The sequence below is a fragment of the Pyxicephalus adspersus genome, chromosome 8, assembly GCF_032062135.1.
Source record: "Pyxicephalus adspersus chromosome 8, UCB_Pads_2.0, whole genome shotgun sequence".
NCBI lineage: Eukaryota > Metazoa > Chordata > Amphibia > Anura > Pyxicephalidae > Pyxicephalus > Pyxicephalus adspersus.
Genome location: NC_092865.1, coordinates 12,075,421 through 12,093,718, shown reverse-complemented (window position 1 = coordinate 12,093,718; position 18,298 = coordinate 12,075,421). Strand labels below are relative to the sequence as shown.

Here is an 18,298-nt window from a genome sequence, read left to right as displayed (position 1 = left end):
CTTACAACAGATCTAATATCAGTGTTTAAATTTAAAGGAAAGCTATACTTTTAAATCTGAAATCCAGCCTTTCCTTCAGTCTTGCACAATGGTACAAATGCCTCTCTTTTACTTAAATTGCTTACTTTGATTTAATTACACAGACAAGTCCTGTTGGCTGGAGAACATCCAGAATCATCTAACGCTTTCCTACAAACTCTGACTGTCCCTGGCCCCTTTCATTCATTGGATTTCAGTTTATGGAGGACCAGTATTATGTGTAGACATAACCTAGGGCAGCATGCATGCAGGGACACTAACTCCTCCAAAATAACACCAACTCATCCAGGTATTTATATATTTGATATATGATATATTGATAGTTCCATGACTCTTCCCAAAACTAGCCTACTGCCTGCATCAGGTTTTGGGGCTCTTGAAAGGAGATCTGAAGCTGGGTGCTGTGATGTATTCAGGAACCTACGTATGGCACGCTATTGGACACTTTCACCAGCTATTATTCACTTGTTGTGCATCAAGGAGCACAGAACAGGCTTTCCTAATGCTTTTGACAGCTGAATGAAGTGGTGTGGGAACAAAGTGAAGATGTGCTGTCCATAATAAGTTATATGTGAGAATAATATTTGCATTGCTCCCCCCAGAGATCACAGTACTCCCCATAATAGTGCCTTTTCGCTGCAAAAAGACAGAACTTGTGTGTTCAGGAATAATCCAGTGCCAGCATTTATTTCTTGGACTGGGATGCTGGCTCAGAAACAACCCAATCATATAAATCCTAATCCTTGACTGTGTACACAAATGTTTGATAACTTCCTGCTGCAGAGTCCCCTTGTGACTTGCTATGAGGTTACAAAGTTAGTTTCATCCCTGGGGTGGAGAAGACTGAAGAAAGCTTCCTCTTGCATGCAGCAGACTGATGAAGTCGTCTCAGCCTAGGCAATGTCACTGTCCCGGAGCTCAAGGATGGCTTTATGCAGTTTTTGTAAAATAATTCTATTGTTTCTGTATTTTGTGGCATACAAGTTACTAAGAGAACCACTTCATGAGAAATGCTATCTTTCTTGTGCAGCCATGTGGCACATTATGACAATAGGGGAATGACAAGTCTACGCATCATTGTACAAATCTTTTGGCAGGAAAAAAACATTCCTTTAATGTGTTTTCACTCCAATAGCGTAACTATTTGGCTGGAGCTTTGTTTATATACAGTGGCGGAAATCTTTTGGAAGTCACACCACCTTTTGTTGCCTTATTGCCTTTTTATTCTAAGCATTGCTGTTTCAAACTCGAAATTTCCTTCACTGGTAAAGATTGTTGTTTTTTTCCAGCGGCTTTATTGGCTGCGTGTTATGATACACGTGTTAAATATGATGGCGTCTCTGCGGCACAATAATCAGCTTATGCGTGACTTTCTGTGACCTCGTCATTTAGAGCACTTCACAAAATTACAAGTGTGATGGCGGCTGTTCGGTCATTTCCCAGAAATATGTCTGTGCCCCCACAAGTGTCCATCATGTTTCCTTTTTTCCTGGATAGCAGAATATAGTGATATGCAAGCATCTGCTGCACCACCAAGTACAATACAAGTCAGGGACAAGATCAAGAAACTTTTTTAATGCATGTAAATGATTTGGGAGCCCCTGACCCTTTCTATTAAAAATGTTTGGTTCTTGGCTGTCCCGATGACCAGGCCCACCTAGAAATTGAAAAGTTATTTTCATAAGACAATGGGGCAAGGAGCCTACCACAGTCCCAGGCAGCTCTCCTGTGAACCCCTATATGGGACACAAAACACTCATTTTGGTAAGATCAGCAGTAGGATTCCAGTATACACGCCTAATAAGGAACTCTAGGTTTGTAAAACTTATACAATTGGTATACAAGTAATTTTGTACTTATTACAGTGGAAAAGGTTGATTTTTTTTAGTTTTGGATATAGCTGGGATGGGATTAAAGGCTATATTTAGTTTCTTGGTTAAAAAACATGTTGTTTACTGCTCCGGGATGTCAAGTGGTTGCCAATGCTTCTGCAGGTGTTTCCTGAGATGGAAATGGTGTGGCTTTTTTAACTTTTATATGGAATGACACAATTCTTGTAAGAATATGAAGTGGGTAAACACTCTTGGATGCTGTATATAGTGCCTTAAAAATAGGCAAATGTCTAAAAAAAAATAAAAAGGATAATAAATGAGCCCATTAGTTCCAATGTTATTTGCTTTTAGGGGATGGGTAAATATGTCCTTGCCCCAGCACTTTTCATAGGGTAGGTAGGACACGAAGCTAATTATTAGAAACCTAGAATTATGAGTAATAATAGGTTCCAAGAGGAGAATAAAGAAAACAAATAGGTAATGCGTAGTTAAGTTGCACAACGCATTTCGCTGTACAGGCTTCCCCAGGAGACACTAAGGATTGATCACACGCAAGCTTTTTTGTCATTGAAGTGGAATTGATTTTTAGTGCGAAGAAAAAGGAGAGAAAAAACTTCCAGTAATAGGATTCCCAAAAACTCTGTACTTCTGTCATATTAGGTCTTGTTAACATGGTGAAAACACTGGAGTACATTTTAGGATCATATATTTTAATCCTCAAGTAAAGATGCCATCCTAGAGGTGGCTTCATATGCATGTGGAGCAGTAGCTACCATCTCTCTTTACCTTCTTTCTCTCATTGGTTATTTGGTTTTCATCCAAACTGCCCCTAATTTGTGAGCATGTCATTTGTGAGTTTGATTGTGAGCCCCTTTGACTAATAGGGCCTGCCATGAATAGATCTGTGTACTATATAAAGCAGTTTGAAATTTTTTTGGAGATCCAAAAACAAATCAAGTCATAAAGGATTGGCGCCAATTAAATGCAACAATTTCACAATTCCATGCTGCTAAGTTAATGCTGTTACAGATCTGTCATTATGAACAAAAGTACAAGTTGGATATACATTAGTACGGGAAAAGAAACTGCACTGCCTACATCTGCTTAGCAAATGCCAACACTGATCTAATTAAACTCGTCCTATCCAGCAAATAAAAAATGTACAACATTAGTGTACTAGTAGAATGTTACATTGTTCCCTTGTTACTAAATTCTATTTATCAAAACATGCCCTTTATGTTACTTGTTTAGTTTCTAAACCAGACAAATCCCCTCTATTAAATGCAAAATCACAGGCTAATTGGCAGGTAAATGTTGTACTACCGCGCACCAGGAGACGACGCATAACCAATGGCTTTATTATAGGCTTACATCTCCACCTAGAGGCGAATTGGTAATATGCATCATTGTGTCCCAACTGTCTCAAGTAACACTAAATACAAAATTTTACAAAATTGTCTCCAGGTCATTTTATCTTGCTCTGCTGCAGTGTCTCCAGGTGCTCGTCCAGGTTTATTGTCAGTGTATATGTTTAAGAAAGATGGACGACAGATGGTACTACCTATAAAAAATGCTTTTATCGTTTATCAAAGCAAGAGCTTACAGTGCATGTATGAATGAAATTAAAAAGGAAAACATATTTAGTGCACCTTTTCTATCCAAGCACATTTCCACATGTTCTGTCTCTTTAATGTCTATGCAAACCCAAAAAAAAATAATAATTCATGCCTATTACATGCAATGGTGTGATGCGGTGCCATTTAATCTGAATAGTACCCTAACGCACCTTGCAGATGTGCATTACGATGTGTTAAGGTGCCAGTAATGGCACCTTTTGGGGCATTTTAGTGCATTCAAATGAAAAGGCTGCCTTAATGCAATGCATATAAATTAAATGTGTGCACTATGCACCTCAGTGGTCCTAATATTTCAGTATATTTGCCACCATGTCAGTATGTTTTGCCACATGCCTATGTCATTTCCTAAATATTCTTCAGTTGATCGTTTTTTTGAAGTTTGCAGATCCTAAAAACCAACCATGTGTAAAATATTATTATTAAGCAAGCATGTACTTTTGTTCATCATAAATAGTCCCCCAAAGTCCTTAGGAAGACTGCCATTTCTGGTTATTTCTATCACTGGGGTCCCCCAAAATGCCCACTGGTCCCCACAGGAAGAGACAAAAGTGACGTAAAGGTCAACAGGAGAAACCTAAAGTATCAGGCAGCCCCTGCTACTGCAAAGTTGTTGGTAGATGTACAGTAGTTTGTACACTCTTTTTGAAGCTTACCATGTGTGGGGAACATTACAAAGATTGCCATCCATTGGAAAATCTCCCCTTACCTTCAGAATTATAAAACTGTAGATTTACTTGGTGATAATGGTCTCAGACAGGATAAATTACACCAGTAGGTGCATGGGCAACATTAAAAATGTGCTAGTCACTATCTGTACCTGCTTGTATTTTGCAACCCCAATTTATTCTACAGCGCTTTGTAATATGTTGACCCTATATAAATACTGTTTAATAATAAAATAATTACATCCACCAAAGTATCTGAGATATTAGCTCCTCGAATTGACTACAGGGGTTTGGAGTCCTTATTTTGACCACCACTGGTATGAAGACAGCTAAGAAATAGGAGATTGCTATGGGGCAACAAAGACAGTGCCTCTTTGAGACTTTATACAACAGAATGGTCACTAACTTTATGTAGTGCCATAACTAGTTGTCAGTATTGTCAAGTCTAGTTTTATTTTGGGTGAAAGTGCACAGAGTCACTCACTGGCTTGGGGATCTATCAGGAGTTTCCACCATTGTTTCCTAAACCGCAGCCAACCAAGGATATCCGCTTTCCATATAATGTAAAAAGTGTGAATGTAGCAGTTAGTGTACAACCTTCCTAAGCTTCCTAGCCTTGGGATTTACATTAGCTATAGTGTGTGGTTCAGCTGTAACATTGGAAGGAATGTCAACATTTTCCCAGTAGTATTCCATCATTCATTCAGAATTTACCCAACGTTCATTCAGCAATTATTCAATGTTTGCAGCACTGTATGGACACCAACTAAATAGGGGTGAGGAAGCAATTGGATGTTTACCATACCCATTTCCTGTTTGCTTAAAAATGCCTAAAAAGACATTGAAATAGGTTTATTGGATATTTATTGGAATTACTGTCTATCCACTGCTGAAGAGACACTGCATGAGACGCTAAAATAGTGCAAAGCCTATTTAGTTTAAAAGCTAAACAACCACTCTTGTAATTGCCTCTGGCATTTTCATTGATTGCTATGAGCAAACATTTTCCGGGCTCTTGGCATTGGCTTATAAGCTGGTTAAACCACCAGGAAAGTATCCACCAGGACATTCATGTAATTTAAACCTTTTAATGTCAGCAGCAGTTGAGTGAGATGGGAACTTGTAATGGGTAGGCAGTGGCACTGTAACGTTCAGCTTTGAGTCTTCACCATCTTTTAGTAGTCGCTGCTCAACACTGGTGGGTACACCTGGTACCCTATTCAAGAACAGGTAAATTAGAGTGCATACTTTGCCTGTCTGTTTGTTCATACCCTGGATAGAGATCCTTTTTCCTTCTGTATGATTGCCCATGCCTCCGTTTGTCCCTTATCTTGTTGCTTCTGGTAGTGGCAGCTCTGCATGCCAATGTGAAACCTGGACTCTTTGTCTGTGCTTGTGGTCATCAATCTGCTTTGGGGTCTGTCCTCCGTGTAGCCTCTAGCAATACAGGGGGGGTATATTTCAGCTATCTCAGGGACCGTACATTTAGGTATAGGGCTCCCTTGAGCTAGAAACAGTGATGGTTGGACCTCCTGCAGAGCAAAACTATTTTTTAGGGACTTTGAGACAATCATAAGCAAGGGACAGAGCCGGAAGCAATCAGGCAGATCAGAAGTCGGTGCTAATAAAGAACAGAAAATGAGTCAAATCATACCTCCAAAAAGATCTAGATGACAAAATATCTGCTTACAGCATGTTTTTGCTGTTTTGTGTATGCAAACCACTAGATGGCATGGACATACCTGAAGTGCAATGAACGCGCAGAAGACCGTCCTTTAAGGATATAAGCAGTTCCTTTCAGAGCTTGCATCCTAAGATCTCACCACCCACGAAATCTAAGAAGCTGATGAGTTATTCAACCTGTAGACATTTGACCCCTCTGAAAATTATGTTCTTTGGGGAGCTTGGCCTTGGTCTAGTCAACACCAGCTTTTGTTTGTTCCAGAAATACGTTTTCCCCAAGTCAAAAGGAATGCAAAGTCCGCCCACAGCAGCTTAAGTGATCAGAAGCAACTCAATAGAAACTCAAAATCATCTTAAAATCAAGCCAGACACACCTTAAAGAATTCTAGTTTGGACTGACCGCAAGGCCTTTTGTTGGCAATAAAACTGGTCACACGATCATTGATACAATGAAGAGCTTAATTTCTTCAAATCGCCTATTAATTTTGTTTCTAACAATTCTATATTTATGGAGCCATGTGCAACATAATATTTGCAGTGCTAAGAACTGTGCAAAATAAAATATGTTTGCTTAGAAGCACAAATTGCATGCAGTAAAATCTAAATGCTTTGAAAACTGCTCATGGAAAGTATTAAAATATTAGCATCCATGTACACATGGTAGCATGTTTTTTGAAGATTTGTCCCTCAAACAGACCTGCTTGCTCCTAATACATTGAGCCCAATTTATTAAAGCTCTCCAAGGCTGGAGAGAGTTCACTTTCATCAGTGAACCTGGGTGATCCAGCAAATTTGAAATGGATTTCTTAAAGCCATTTGCTATTTGCTAGAAAATGTTTTTAACCCTGGAACAGATCCATTCCAGGTTATTTGGATCACCCAGGTTCACTGATAAAAATATATACTCTCCAGTGCTGCCCATCATCTGCAACTTTCATTGAGATGCTTCCTGTAAAGCTATATGTGCGATAGTGATGGCTGCATGGCATTTCTAAGGGGTTATGCAGATGCTATGAGACCCTGGGGGCTGGGAGGACCCAGTTCATGTCTAAAAGGGATTTGCTCACTATACTTAATTCTCACAGCCAATAATTTGCTCTGATTGCTGGTTTACAGGTTGATAAATACGGACTACTTTGCTACACATATTGATCCGCCTGCCCAAACCAGTTTAGTTTTAGTTGACCACAAAGGGCAAGCTCCTCACCTTTGGTACACAGTACAGGCTAAGAACATAAACAGATTCTGCAAGGAAGCCAAGGCTATGGCCTCTTCCCTATATATGTTACCTTTTACCTGGGCTGATCAGTTTATTCCTATCTAAGGCCTTTAATACAACAAGTGTGCTACTATCAAATTTGTCAACCACACCAATCAATTTAGTTATCAGTAGATGTCAGCACTAGTGTTGGTGTTCGAATTCGGGTTGTTCTTATATTCGACCCGAATATGGCTGTTCGAATTCGGATAGACCCGACCCGAAAAACAGGGGATTCAATGGCGCAAATTTGCGTGTAAAAAATGTGTTTAAAAAAAAAATGAATGTGAAAGTAATTTATTGAATGTGTGTGATTTGTGTGACTAACTTTTATTTTTTTACAGGTTATCCCACAATGACAGAATGATTGCCCAGCCGTGGGAATCCTCCTGTCAGTGTGGGACCCCCTGGGCAGTAGAAGTTAAATGAGGACAAGTCTCCCCATTCATCACCTCTAGTGGTCTGTGATTGGCTGAGGAAAGGTAAACCCTCATGACAGCTTAAGCGTCATCGGGATTTTACTTTCCCCAGCCAATCACAGAGCACTAGAGGTGAATGAATAGGGAGACTTGTCCCCATTTAGCCTCTTCTCAACAGTGTGCGATCCCTGGGGTACTATAGGTTATATGGGGATGAGTCTCCCCATTCAAATCCTCTAGTGCTCTCCGATTGGCTGAGGAAAGCTTTCCTCAGCGAATCAGGGAACCCTATCCCTATTCCTGAATAGGAGTTTCTCTATTGGGGAACACAGGACTCCTATGTTCTTGGATAGAGAAACTCTATCCAAGGACACATACAACTAGCAAAGGGCTGCATCCCTTGATTGCTCTTGCAGTTCTTCACAGTCCCAAAAAATAACCCAAATTTTCCCACCATTGACTTTAATGGTGTTCGAATTCATTTGATTCGAATTCATTTGATTCACCCGAACAATATCCCCCTATTCGATCAAATAGCTGACGAATCGAATAGTGAGATATTCGACCAACACTAGTCAGCACGAAATCAAGTAACACATGTGTATGGTATGTATGTATATGTATGTGCCCTACCAATCTAGGGCTGTTCTAATAGGTGGAAGCTCTTGATCAGGTTTCTTGATTGTTCCTACAAGTTTTGTATACTTTCAATTAATATTTATCAATTCATCTGATCAAGGATCTCAAAAACAGTTGGTGAACTATTTATTTATTTCAGATGATTGGGAAACCTGATCATTATTTAGGGCTGGTGATTAGGTCAGAATGTAAAAACCAGCCAGTTTAGGCCTAAGGTCCAAACCAACACAGAGCCTTTAAATTCTTCCCTGCCCCCCTTATGGCAATGCTGGGAAGATCACGATGCTTCTAGTGCTGTCACATGAAAGAGAATGAGAGAACTGAATGCATACCTATACCTGGAAGCAGACCACTAACAAAAATTCTAAGCCCGGTACTAGGTGAAAGTACTGAGCCCCCCTTCCTCCATGTCTAAAAGTTTCAGCATTGCAAAAGTCAAGCTCCTTTGATCTGGGTCTGGTCCAGAAGTACCCCTTGCCCCCCTCCTGAAGGCAGCCCTGCCTGGAAGTACAAGTTATTTCACTTCTTTTCAAGCAACCATTCAGAATGCTGCCTAATGTAAAAAGATAGGAACATGGTGTAAGGTACTTACCCCACCAGCGATCCCACGTTGTCCTCTCCCACAGCGATCGCAGGGATCGTGGGAAGCGTAGAGAAGACCGCTGCAGCAGGCAGGGCGGCTGGGGCTGCCTCAGCTCTGCTTGCAGTGTGTCTCCTCTCTCTGGCGGAGGGATCTGTCCTGGCCGAACAGTAGTAGTAGGGGTCCCGCTGTAAAAGGCACACGCGATACTATGTGCGCCTCTGGTACCCCCCGGGAGTGAGGCAGCCTCACCAGCGGGGCAGGACATGTATAGTTTGAATTCCCCACGGCAAAATTGGCGCAAGGGATTCATTGTTCAGTATGTTTCTTCCAATCCAATAGCGCCAGGTGGCGCAATGTGATTAGGCACTCTACCCATTTAATGGGACCCTGTGATTAGCATCCTTGCCCATTATAGCCTCTGTGTTAAGTATGCTTGAATGCGTTGTTATGTTGGATTACCCTTTCGACCTCTTTTGACTTTGCATGAACTCTGCCTGCCCTGACTTTGGATCGTCCCCGACTACGCCTTCTGCCTCATTCTTTTGTACCTCGCTTATTGGATTGATCTTTTGTGTTTTGACAGTTGTCAAATAAACAGGTCTGCATCGCTTTCTTTTTTAATGGCAACCACCAGGACAATAAAAGGGGCAGCAAAGAGAGCGCAATCTATCCAAAATTTAAAAAAAAGAAAAAGTTTTGGCTATACAAGGAAAATAAATGGGGTCCCTACAGGGGTATATAATAGGCTACCAATCCTAAACAATCAGTGTTAAGGGGTGCAGATTAAAATACATTATGGACCACCAGCAACTAGCACCAGTAACCAGTGCCTAAATCTTCTATAATAAACTACTTGCCACTGATGAGGGCCTTATTGATAATTTGCTCTGGGGTCTGGAGATTTTTATTTACACCTCCTGAAACACTCTTAACTATACACTTTAAAATTTTCATCTACAGAAATGATCGCTCTTGGGTCAAAATCCAGAAGTCAATACCAATCTGCTGTGTTAGATCATTGTCCATAGAACAAAACTGACACATCAGCCAAGGACCAAGCAACATCTGTACAGATTTTTCCAGGTGACAATAACTGAAAGTGTGCGTGAACACCTTCCTTTCAAACTTCTTGAAAAGGTGTAAAAATTCACTATAAGTCTCAAACCTAAGACATGATTGGAATGAAATGACAGGACAGCTCCTCGTGCTGTTTTCGTGAACTTTGATCTCTGTGTTTTCCTTCCCCCAATGTGGAGAACCTGACTCCATCTCCACTTATCAGGCCTACACTCAGCAGTATCTTTTCTATCCATTCCCGTCTCATCTTTCTGCCTGTATCGTTTTACCAGTGACTCTACTCACTAAATGTATGCCGCTTTCCTCGCACATTCGCCAGAGGCCAGAGGGATGACAATAGGCAGGTCACTGGGTGAGCGACTGACTACAACAGGTGAGGTCAGGGTGCTGCTCGCCAGCTGGTGTAGAACTAGAAGTCCAAGCATTACAATCATTGAATAGATTGCTTGGAACTTGTTCACATTTGTGCTCTCTCCTGAGCAGTAACCACAGGTAAACTCATAGACAGTCCAAAATCAGCTGGTATATAGATTGCCCTGCTCATGCACTGCAATGCAGAGAGAGGTTTAGGTTTTTATGTCTAAAGAATAGAACAAATCTAAATAATAAAATCATTTTTGCAGAACAGATTTCCTACTCTGCCCCCCAAGCACGACCAAAAAACCAAAAAATGTACGTTTTACTTTACTATACAATGCTATTACTTTGTTATTTTAAGTAATAGCATTGCAGAATAAACAGGCCATATTGGAAATGTAAAAAAAATCTCTGGCCCATAAGTCTTAGCAGCTTGTTCACATATGTGATTGCCATTGCTGGGTCTCCTACTCTGCATTAGGGCAGCCTATAAATTTGAATGGACTACTTAAGGGCTCGTTCACACAGCTGCACTGCTGAACCAAATATGTGTGCTCACATGCCCCCATGTACTATAATAGGTAGCTCATTCATTTGTATGGGCAGTCTAACAATCCAGGACATTCTAAAAGTTTGACCTGCTCTATTTTTAGGAAGAGCACCACACCGCATTGAACAACAGTGTTACCATGTGGTGCTTCGCAGTGAAGGGGGTGCGTTGGGCAATGTTCACATTACCGCAATGTGAATAAGCTCTGGAGCTACAGCAATGGGAGTGGTAAAAAGACATATTTTTACCTGCCAATGCTTTGAATTGATTTAACAAAAGTGAACAGAGCTGACAATATTTTAGGCCTTGGCATTGCCTTAAAATGCGTTGTATCTCCCATCCTACCAATAATGAAACCCATTCATTTGGGATGTGCTGGCAACAAACAACAATGCAACAAAAACTGGACCAGAAGCAAATTTTATTGCAATGTATTGTATATGTATTGCAACACAAGTTCAGTAGCACCTACTTTTGATTTGTGGTGCCATTAGGAATGAAACGCTTTCCAGTGCACCACGCAGCGTGGCATGTGTTACCTCTCATTGCAATTAACCATGCATTAGGTGTTTAGGGGACCATACAGTAAGAAGATTTTCATTAGTACATTATGAATATAACAATCCAACTTACCGAAAGCTTTTAAGGGTTCTATAAGCTTTAAGGTGAAGGTCTGTCCTTTTTCCAACTCTTTCAGCATCTTGGCAACTTCAAAATGGCGTGATCCCACAATTTTCTTCCCATTTATACATTCTATGTGGTCCCCAACGCTGATTATTTTCACTTTGTCAATGACACTGCCTTCTTTAATTCGCTACAGAAGAGAAGAGAATACAATGCATAAGATCACATGTCATGATTTTGAAAGGCCATTCTCTATTATTTGACAACCAAATGGATCTGGCTTCTACAGTCCTGATGAGGTTCACTGTTTTCTAATTAGATTTAGACTTGGATTTAATTGCACATTGATATATGTAATTTACTTTCAACCTAGGGCATCAGTGACGTTGAACAAGTTATTAATAGGAGTTGCCTTATAACTGGTTGTTCCAGGTCAATACCTGAATGCAAATTCACAATGCCAACCTTGCAGCTTTGAGTCAAACTTGCAGTAAGGTAGTACCGGAGACTGTAGTTTTTGACCTTTTGTTCTGAACAGGACTGTTTTAGAGTAGGGCAAACTGAGCAATTGCACAGCACCTACATTTCTTCCAGGCCCCTGAATGGCACAGGTGCATGGAACGCAAATGCTGGTCATTGAGGACCCTACTTCATATTTGTCCAAAGCCCCATTTTGTCTTAGACCATTCATAGTCCTGACACTACTAGTTCTTCTCCCTGTCAAGCTGACTCAAAGCCTTTATTATTTAAGTCAAAGAGTCAGAACAAGCAGATTACATGAATTGAATTCACTTTGTCTTCCTGCAAGTCAAATATTAAATCCAGAGACAGCCAGGCAACTAGACAGATGGTGCAGGCCAGCAATGGCAGACCCCCCATTCTTTCTCAGTCTGAGTGCTTCGGTGTAGGGGCTAACAAGAAGCTTATAGCGAGAAAAATCAAGGTACTTATATTTTCTGCATATTAAAATACTTATTTTCATGTAAAATACAATAAAAATAACATTGAGTTTAAAATATCTGCCAAAAATGAACTTTATTATACCAAGGGACATTTTTGCAAATGTCTAGGAAACTATTTTAGAGCCCATTAGAGAAAGAAACTGTGAAGCATGGATCTCTTTGAATATTGTTAGCAGGAATTCCTATCACCCATTTCACAAAGGTATTCATAAAGTGTGCATACACACATTGTTACTGCAATGGCAGAAAATCATCAATGTTATGATAACATTATATAAATATCATTACCTGTGAGCATGCTAAATAGATTTACTCGAAGGGAACCTAAGGGGTCCAGCAAAACATAAGCACTGCTGTGAGGTTGTTACTGCTATCTGAACCTCCATTAGGCCGGGTACACACATGCAATAATTGTCGTTGGAAAGGATTTTTCACGATCCTTTCCAACAACTAAAGACTGCACGATGCATGAATGGTTCTGCTCTATGAAGAGGGGAGAACAACGGAGCGGCACCCCGCTGCATACTGTCCCCCTTCGCTTCCATTACGATTATTCGTAGTCTATCGCTGTGGATCTGCCAGGACGGTCGTTCGGACGGTGGACAACAGACGCTGTATACACACCAGATTCCTGTCCGATATCAGCCCTGAGCCAATTATTAGATGAAAAGCATTGCAAGTGTGTACATAGCCTTAGAGAGATTTCCCCCCACTTCCTGTCCTGGCAATAGGCCTGATTTATGAAAGCGCTCCAAGGCTGGAGAGGATACAGTTTCCACAGTGAAACTGGGTGATTCAGCAAACCTGAAGGGGATATGGTCCAGGATTGAAAACATTTGCTAACAAATAGCAAATTACTTTTTAAGAAACCCATTCCAGGTTTTCTCAATTACCCAGTGGAAAGTGTATCTTCTCCAGCTTCTCTGGTGTATCTTCTCCAGAGTTATTAAGGCTCTCTAAGACTTTTGAAGACTATCATAGGAGAAACTGGTGATCCAACAAACTTGGAATGGTTTTTCTAAAAGTAATATGCTATTAGTTGGGAAATTACAAGGGATTTCTAAAGGATGTTTGGGGGCTATTGTACACACGCTAGATTTTCAGCAAAAATTATCTAGAAAGTGTATGTAGGTGAAGGGATGTTCACATGGTTCCTTTGAAAAACCACGCCATCCATGAATACACATATGGCACAATCAGTTCACCTAAATCCTAAACTGACATCATAGGTTTTTTAGCTTTATCAATTGGTAATACTAAAAATGTTTCTGTGGTAAAGAAACGATCCTAGGAAGCGATAGGGTGAAATTGTGCTGAACAGTCTGTTAACAACCACCTAACTGACATTGACAGATGTGTCACAAGAGCTGAATAGCAAAGCAGGGCATGGACTCTCCTGTGGACAGACGGGTCCTGGTGTCCTTTGTCAATGCGGATTTATTATCCCCGAGATCCTGTTAATGTTTCTATAATTTATTAATGAAGTTGTACTACAACAATCTTTCACAGCTGCAAACATATGTAACTACAATATATAGTGCTTCCATGCTGACAGAGTGAATATGCAATGGTGTATGTTGTGTCATGTGTGTAGTAAAGAGAACCTGTACCTTGTCTGTTCTACAGGTTTACTTTCTAGAAAGCGTAATGAGATGTGTTTACTCTTCCACTGCGTCAAACATCAACGTTCCCATGTTTCAGGTGGCAACTATTACATTCACTGGCCAAGGGTGCTCAGACCAAACACAGCATCCATCTCTTTGCTTTGTACACAGACAAAAACATTCAGGGTGTACTTTGCATGTTTAAATATTCTTTTTACAAATATATTGTAGCAGTAACAGTAACATGGCTACAAATTCAGGCTATACCTCCATCTAGAGCAGGGGTGTCAAACTCGAATACACAGAGGGCCAAAATTAAAAACTAAAACAAAGTCGCAGGCCAACCTTTGCATCTAAAAAACCCACCAATGTGGGGCCACGCATAGGCAGAGAGCCCGCTGGTCTATAGACGAGAGATATGACGGGAATTGTAGTAGCGGGGCTTTTTCAATGCAGCGGCGGGCCAGCTGCATTCATATTGAGGATTCCTTAGGGAGCCAGAAAAAGGCAGTTGGGGGCCAGATTTTGCCCCCAGGCCAGAGTTTGACACCCCTGATATAGAGGGTTGGCTAACACGCTTCGCCATTAAAATGGTAAAAATTTTATTTGAAAAAAGATTTCTTTAATCAGGTTCCAAAATGCACATGGTTCCTTAGTAGCATTATTTGCAAGAAATGATCTTTTCATCTTTCCCTTTCCTATAGAAGTCACTATGTTCTAGTTTATTGTCAACAACACCAGCCGCTCTAGAAATGCCTGTTCTACCAAGCGATGGTGGCACCTATTGCAGAATGGAAAAGTGATTATGCAAAGGTACTGCAAAAAAGCTTGGGGAAGTCAGTATATAGCAGCTGGACAGCAGTGTGGTAACTGAGCTTCTACCTTGTATTATCTCTGCATTATTACTTCTCCTGTCCAGTGTACCCTAACACCAGTCAGTGGGAACAGTGCATACAGTTTCTTCTGTGCTTCCTTGATCTCATTCACTTTTGGAAGATCTGAATTGTTTATAGTACTCTTACTGATACATATTTTAAGTACAACCACCTTCTCCGTATATCATGTATTATTACGTACTTATCATGTTTTTAAACAATCTCTTCATGAAGTCTATTTGAATGGCACCCATTAGGAGATGTAGCCATGGGAATAATCGTGCCAGTGGTCATTTGTCATGCCATGCCATGATGAGAAAAAGGATGAAAAATGTCTTTTGTTAACTTTTTTTTCCCAATGAGAACATGAGGATTGTTTGAAAAAAATTGTTTTGGGAAAATAAAGTTTAGAACTGCTTTATTATAGGACCTATTTGTTGCACAGTGGTGCGTTACTGCCCATGCAGATTTGTGCGGTGTTTGGTGTAGCTTCCGGGTAAGGCATGGTTTTACACATCGGCATATTTTTCAACACAGCACCCCACATGTGCAGACGGTTCACTTTTTTCCGTGAAATATAAACATACCTTAATAGAGCCAATGAGGGGCAAAAGCAGATAAGGTGTTTTGTAACTCATTTAACACCCAACCCTAACTTTTCCACTAACTTTAATGCATTTTGCCAAAAAATGAAATTTTTCTAAAATTCCTCTCTTTGTACTGAAATTTCAGGGAAGTGGAAACTTGAAATTAAATTTTTCTCATTTCATATCAACACTGAGATCAATACTAAAATCGTTTGTGTATAAGGCACCTTTCAGACTTGCTGCAAACCACAGCATTGTACCGCTTGCTCATTTGTGTTCCCACCCACTCCCGTTTAACTGTATGGGAGCAGTTGGGAGCCACTTTGTGCATGTGCTTGCATGTAGTTGTGCTTCCAGGCTTGCGGCTGCTTTTCCACCTCTGGAATAGTAACTGAACTACCACTGCAAATGTAAGGGCATAATTGGTCTGATTTATCAAAGTTTTCCAAGACTGGAGAAGATAGACTATCATGTGTGAAACTGGGAGATCCAGCAAACCTGGAGTGGATCTGGTCCTGGATTGGAAACATTTGCCAAATAAAAGCAAATGATTTTAGGATAATTAATTCAAGGTTTGCCGAATCAACCAACTCCCAGGATGATTCAAAATGAAAGAAAGGAAATAGGAGCCAGGGTATTTGTTTGTTGTGGCAGTGTATTAATTGTAATGTACAACGTTATTCCTTGGTTTCAGAAGTTCAAAAATATCAATAGAAAGATGCAAATATTTTACACACAACACATCATATTCACAATGAGGTCCACCCTGCTGTATCAGAAGACATGAGGGTGGTTCTTAACCTCTTATCTAGACAAATTATCCCTATTGGTGGTAAAAGATGAAAGGTTCAATTGTGTCCCAACACGTTTCCCCCTTAGGGCTTCATCAGGGAACTTTTTAGCCTGATGTTGAATTGCAGGATAAGAGGATGAAAGGTGAATAATAACAATAGGTGAAAGAAAGAAACGAGCAAAAAATCCTGTGGGGTGAACATCTAGGAATAAGAGATGTGTCTGATTGTATGGTAAGATGGAAGAATGGAAGAAGAAAACATAGATGAAGCAAATCGTTCAGTGTTGTATACAGCGAGAGCGCTGTGTGAAGCCTAAACTCCCAGGATGAGCTAATTTCTCCAGTCTTGGAGAATTTTAATAAATCAGTCCCAATGTACAAAAGCGAGGACATGCAGTGCAGTTTGCTATGCGCCTGGAAGCAGCTCACCATGAGGTTTTCAATTGCAAATCTAAAAAGGGCCTAAATGAGTAAGGATGTGTGTCTTTTTACTATTCCATGTGTCATTAGGCAGGTCAATGACCTGACCAGATCTATTCCAGTTGATAAAATTGACATGATTTGGATGAGGCAATCTATATCATGAACTGTCATGACGGAAAACGCAGTCTATCATCAAGCCTTTATCTACTGCACTTCAGTGAAGGAAATTGCAGAAAATCAAAACTTACTCAACACAGACTACAATACCTCTACAATAGCATTGCATGTGTTAACCCTTCCACTATTTGTAGATACAGAGCAAAGAGCACAAGTCGAGGAATTGTGATACCATAAATATTATTTCATAATAAAGACAGATAACATGTTTCCATTACTACTTGGCTCTGAAGAAATGCTGTTACGAAAGCTTGTCACGAAACATGTGATACAAGTAAGATTGCCACCTTTTCTGAGAAACAATTAGAGGTTTATTTATCTTTTTCCTATTATTAGCTCTGGTAAGGTGGCAACCTTAGATGCAATGGATAAGTTAAAGACACCGCTTACCTTTATAAAAGCGACACCAGCTCCATTGTCAGTGATGGTCAGCCCCAAAGCATCATCAGATTTTAATATTTCCACTTCTTTCTTTGAACCTTTGATGTGAGCGAAGATAAAGTCTTCCAGGCCGATTTGACCTCCTAGGAGTTTTTCCATGTCGATTTTGTGAGTATTTAAGGTGCAGAATAGGATCTGTGGAAAGAAATTGGATGGTTAAATTATTGCAGCTTATGCTAAGAAATTTACATAATTGATCTGGTGGATGGCATTGTCCTCTCTTTTTGCACCCTACTGCCCCTCCTGTGGCATAAAGGGCCAAAGTTGTTGAGGGTTCCGCAAGATGACCTTGGAATATTTTGGTTAAAAAAACACACCAATAATTTGAAAAAAATAATAAACTATATATGTTCAACATCTTAATTGTTTATGAGATTTAAGTAAGTTTTAATGTATATTTATTAGATCTCCTGTAAACCCCTGATGAAGTAGTGTTTTTTTCTGCAAAATGCGTTGGGTCAGTATTCTCTGAGATCAGTGTCTTGTTTTTGCTTTATGGTTGGTGATTTTATCTAATTTTGTGTAAATGTATTTAAGTTAGCTGGTATTTTAAATTGATAATACATTTTGGGAAGTAATTGATCATTAGTTGCCATTAAAGTCCCATACTGTTTTTAAAAAATTCAATTTTATCTGTACTGTCTATAGGTCATGTCTAAAATGTCATGTTGATGGGTGTTGTTTTCTTGCCTTTAATGTGCTATATAATGGAGAATTGCACATGGAAGTTCAGGGGCAGTATTTGCACTTTGTTTCTTGGGATGATGTATGTCTTATGAGGTGTGTTTGAACTGCAGGCAAAACAGGTCACACATTTTCTTGACAAACACTACATTTGCCATTTAAATGCAAGTGTTTCAAAAAGGATTCCCCCTTATTATGCCTCCCAAAAGGACAAAAAAATTACAACTGGTTGTTATTATTATTATTATTATTATTATTATTATTATTATTAAACAGGATTTATATAGCGCCAACATATTACGCAGCACTGTACATTAAATAGGGATTGCAAATGACAGACTAATACAGACAGTGATACAGGAGGAGAGGACCCTGCCCCGAAGAGCTTA

General features: G+C 40.0%; 1 protein-coding gene across 1 annotated transcript in view; it reads right to left on the bottom strand.

Annotated features, from left to right (window-relative positions):
• The window catches only part of GIPC2 (GIPC PDZ domain containing family member 2), a 58,232-nt gene that overhangs the window by 17,291 nt on the left and 22,643 nt on the right, over positions 1 to 18,298 (bottom strand). The window contains exons 2-3 of the mRNA XM_072419525.1: positions 17,175 to 17,360; positions 11,373 to 11,553 (exon numbers count right to left, since the gene is read on the bottom strand). Of these exons, the coding sequence (XP_072275626.1) occupies positions 11,373 to 11,553; positions 17,175 to 17,360 (367 nt within the window). The remainder of the gene's footprint in view (positions 1 to 11,372; positions 11,554 to 17,174; positions 17,361 to 18,298) is intronic.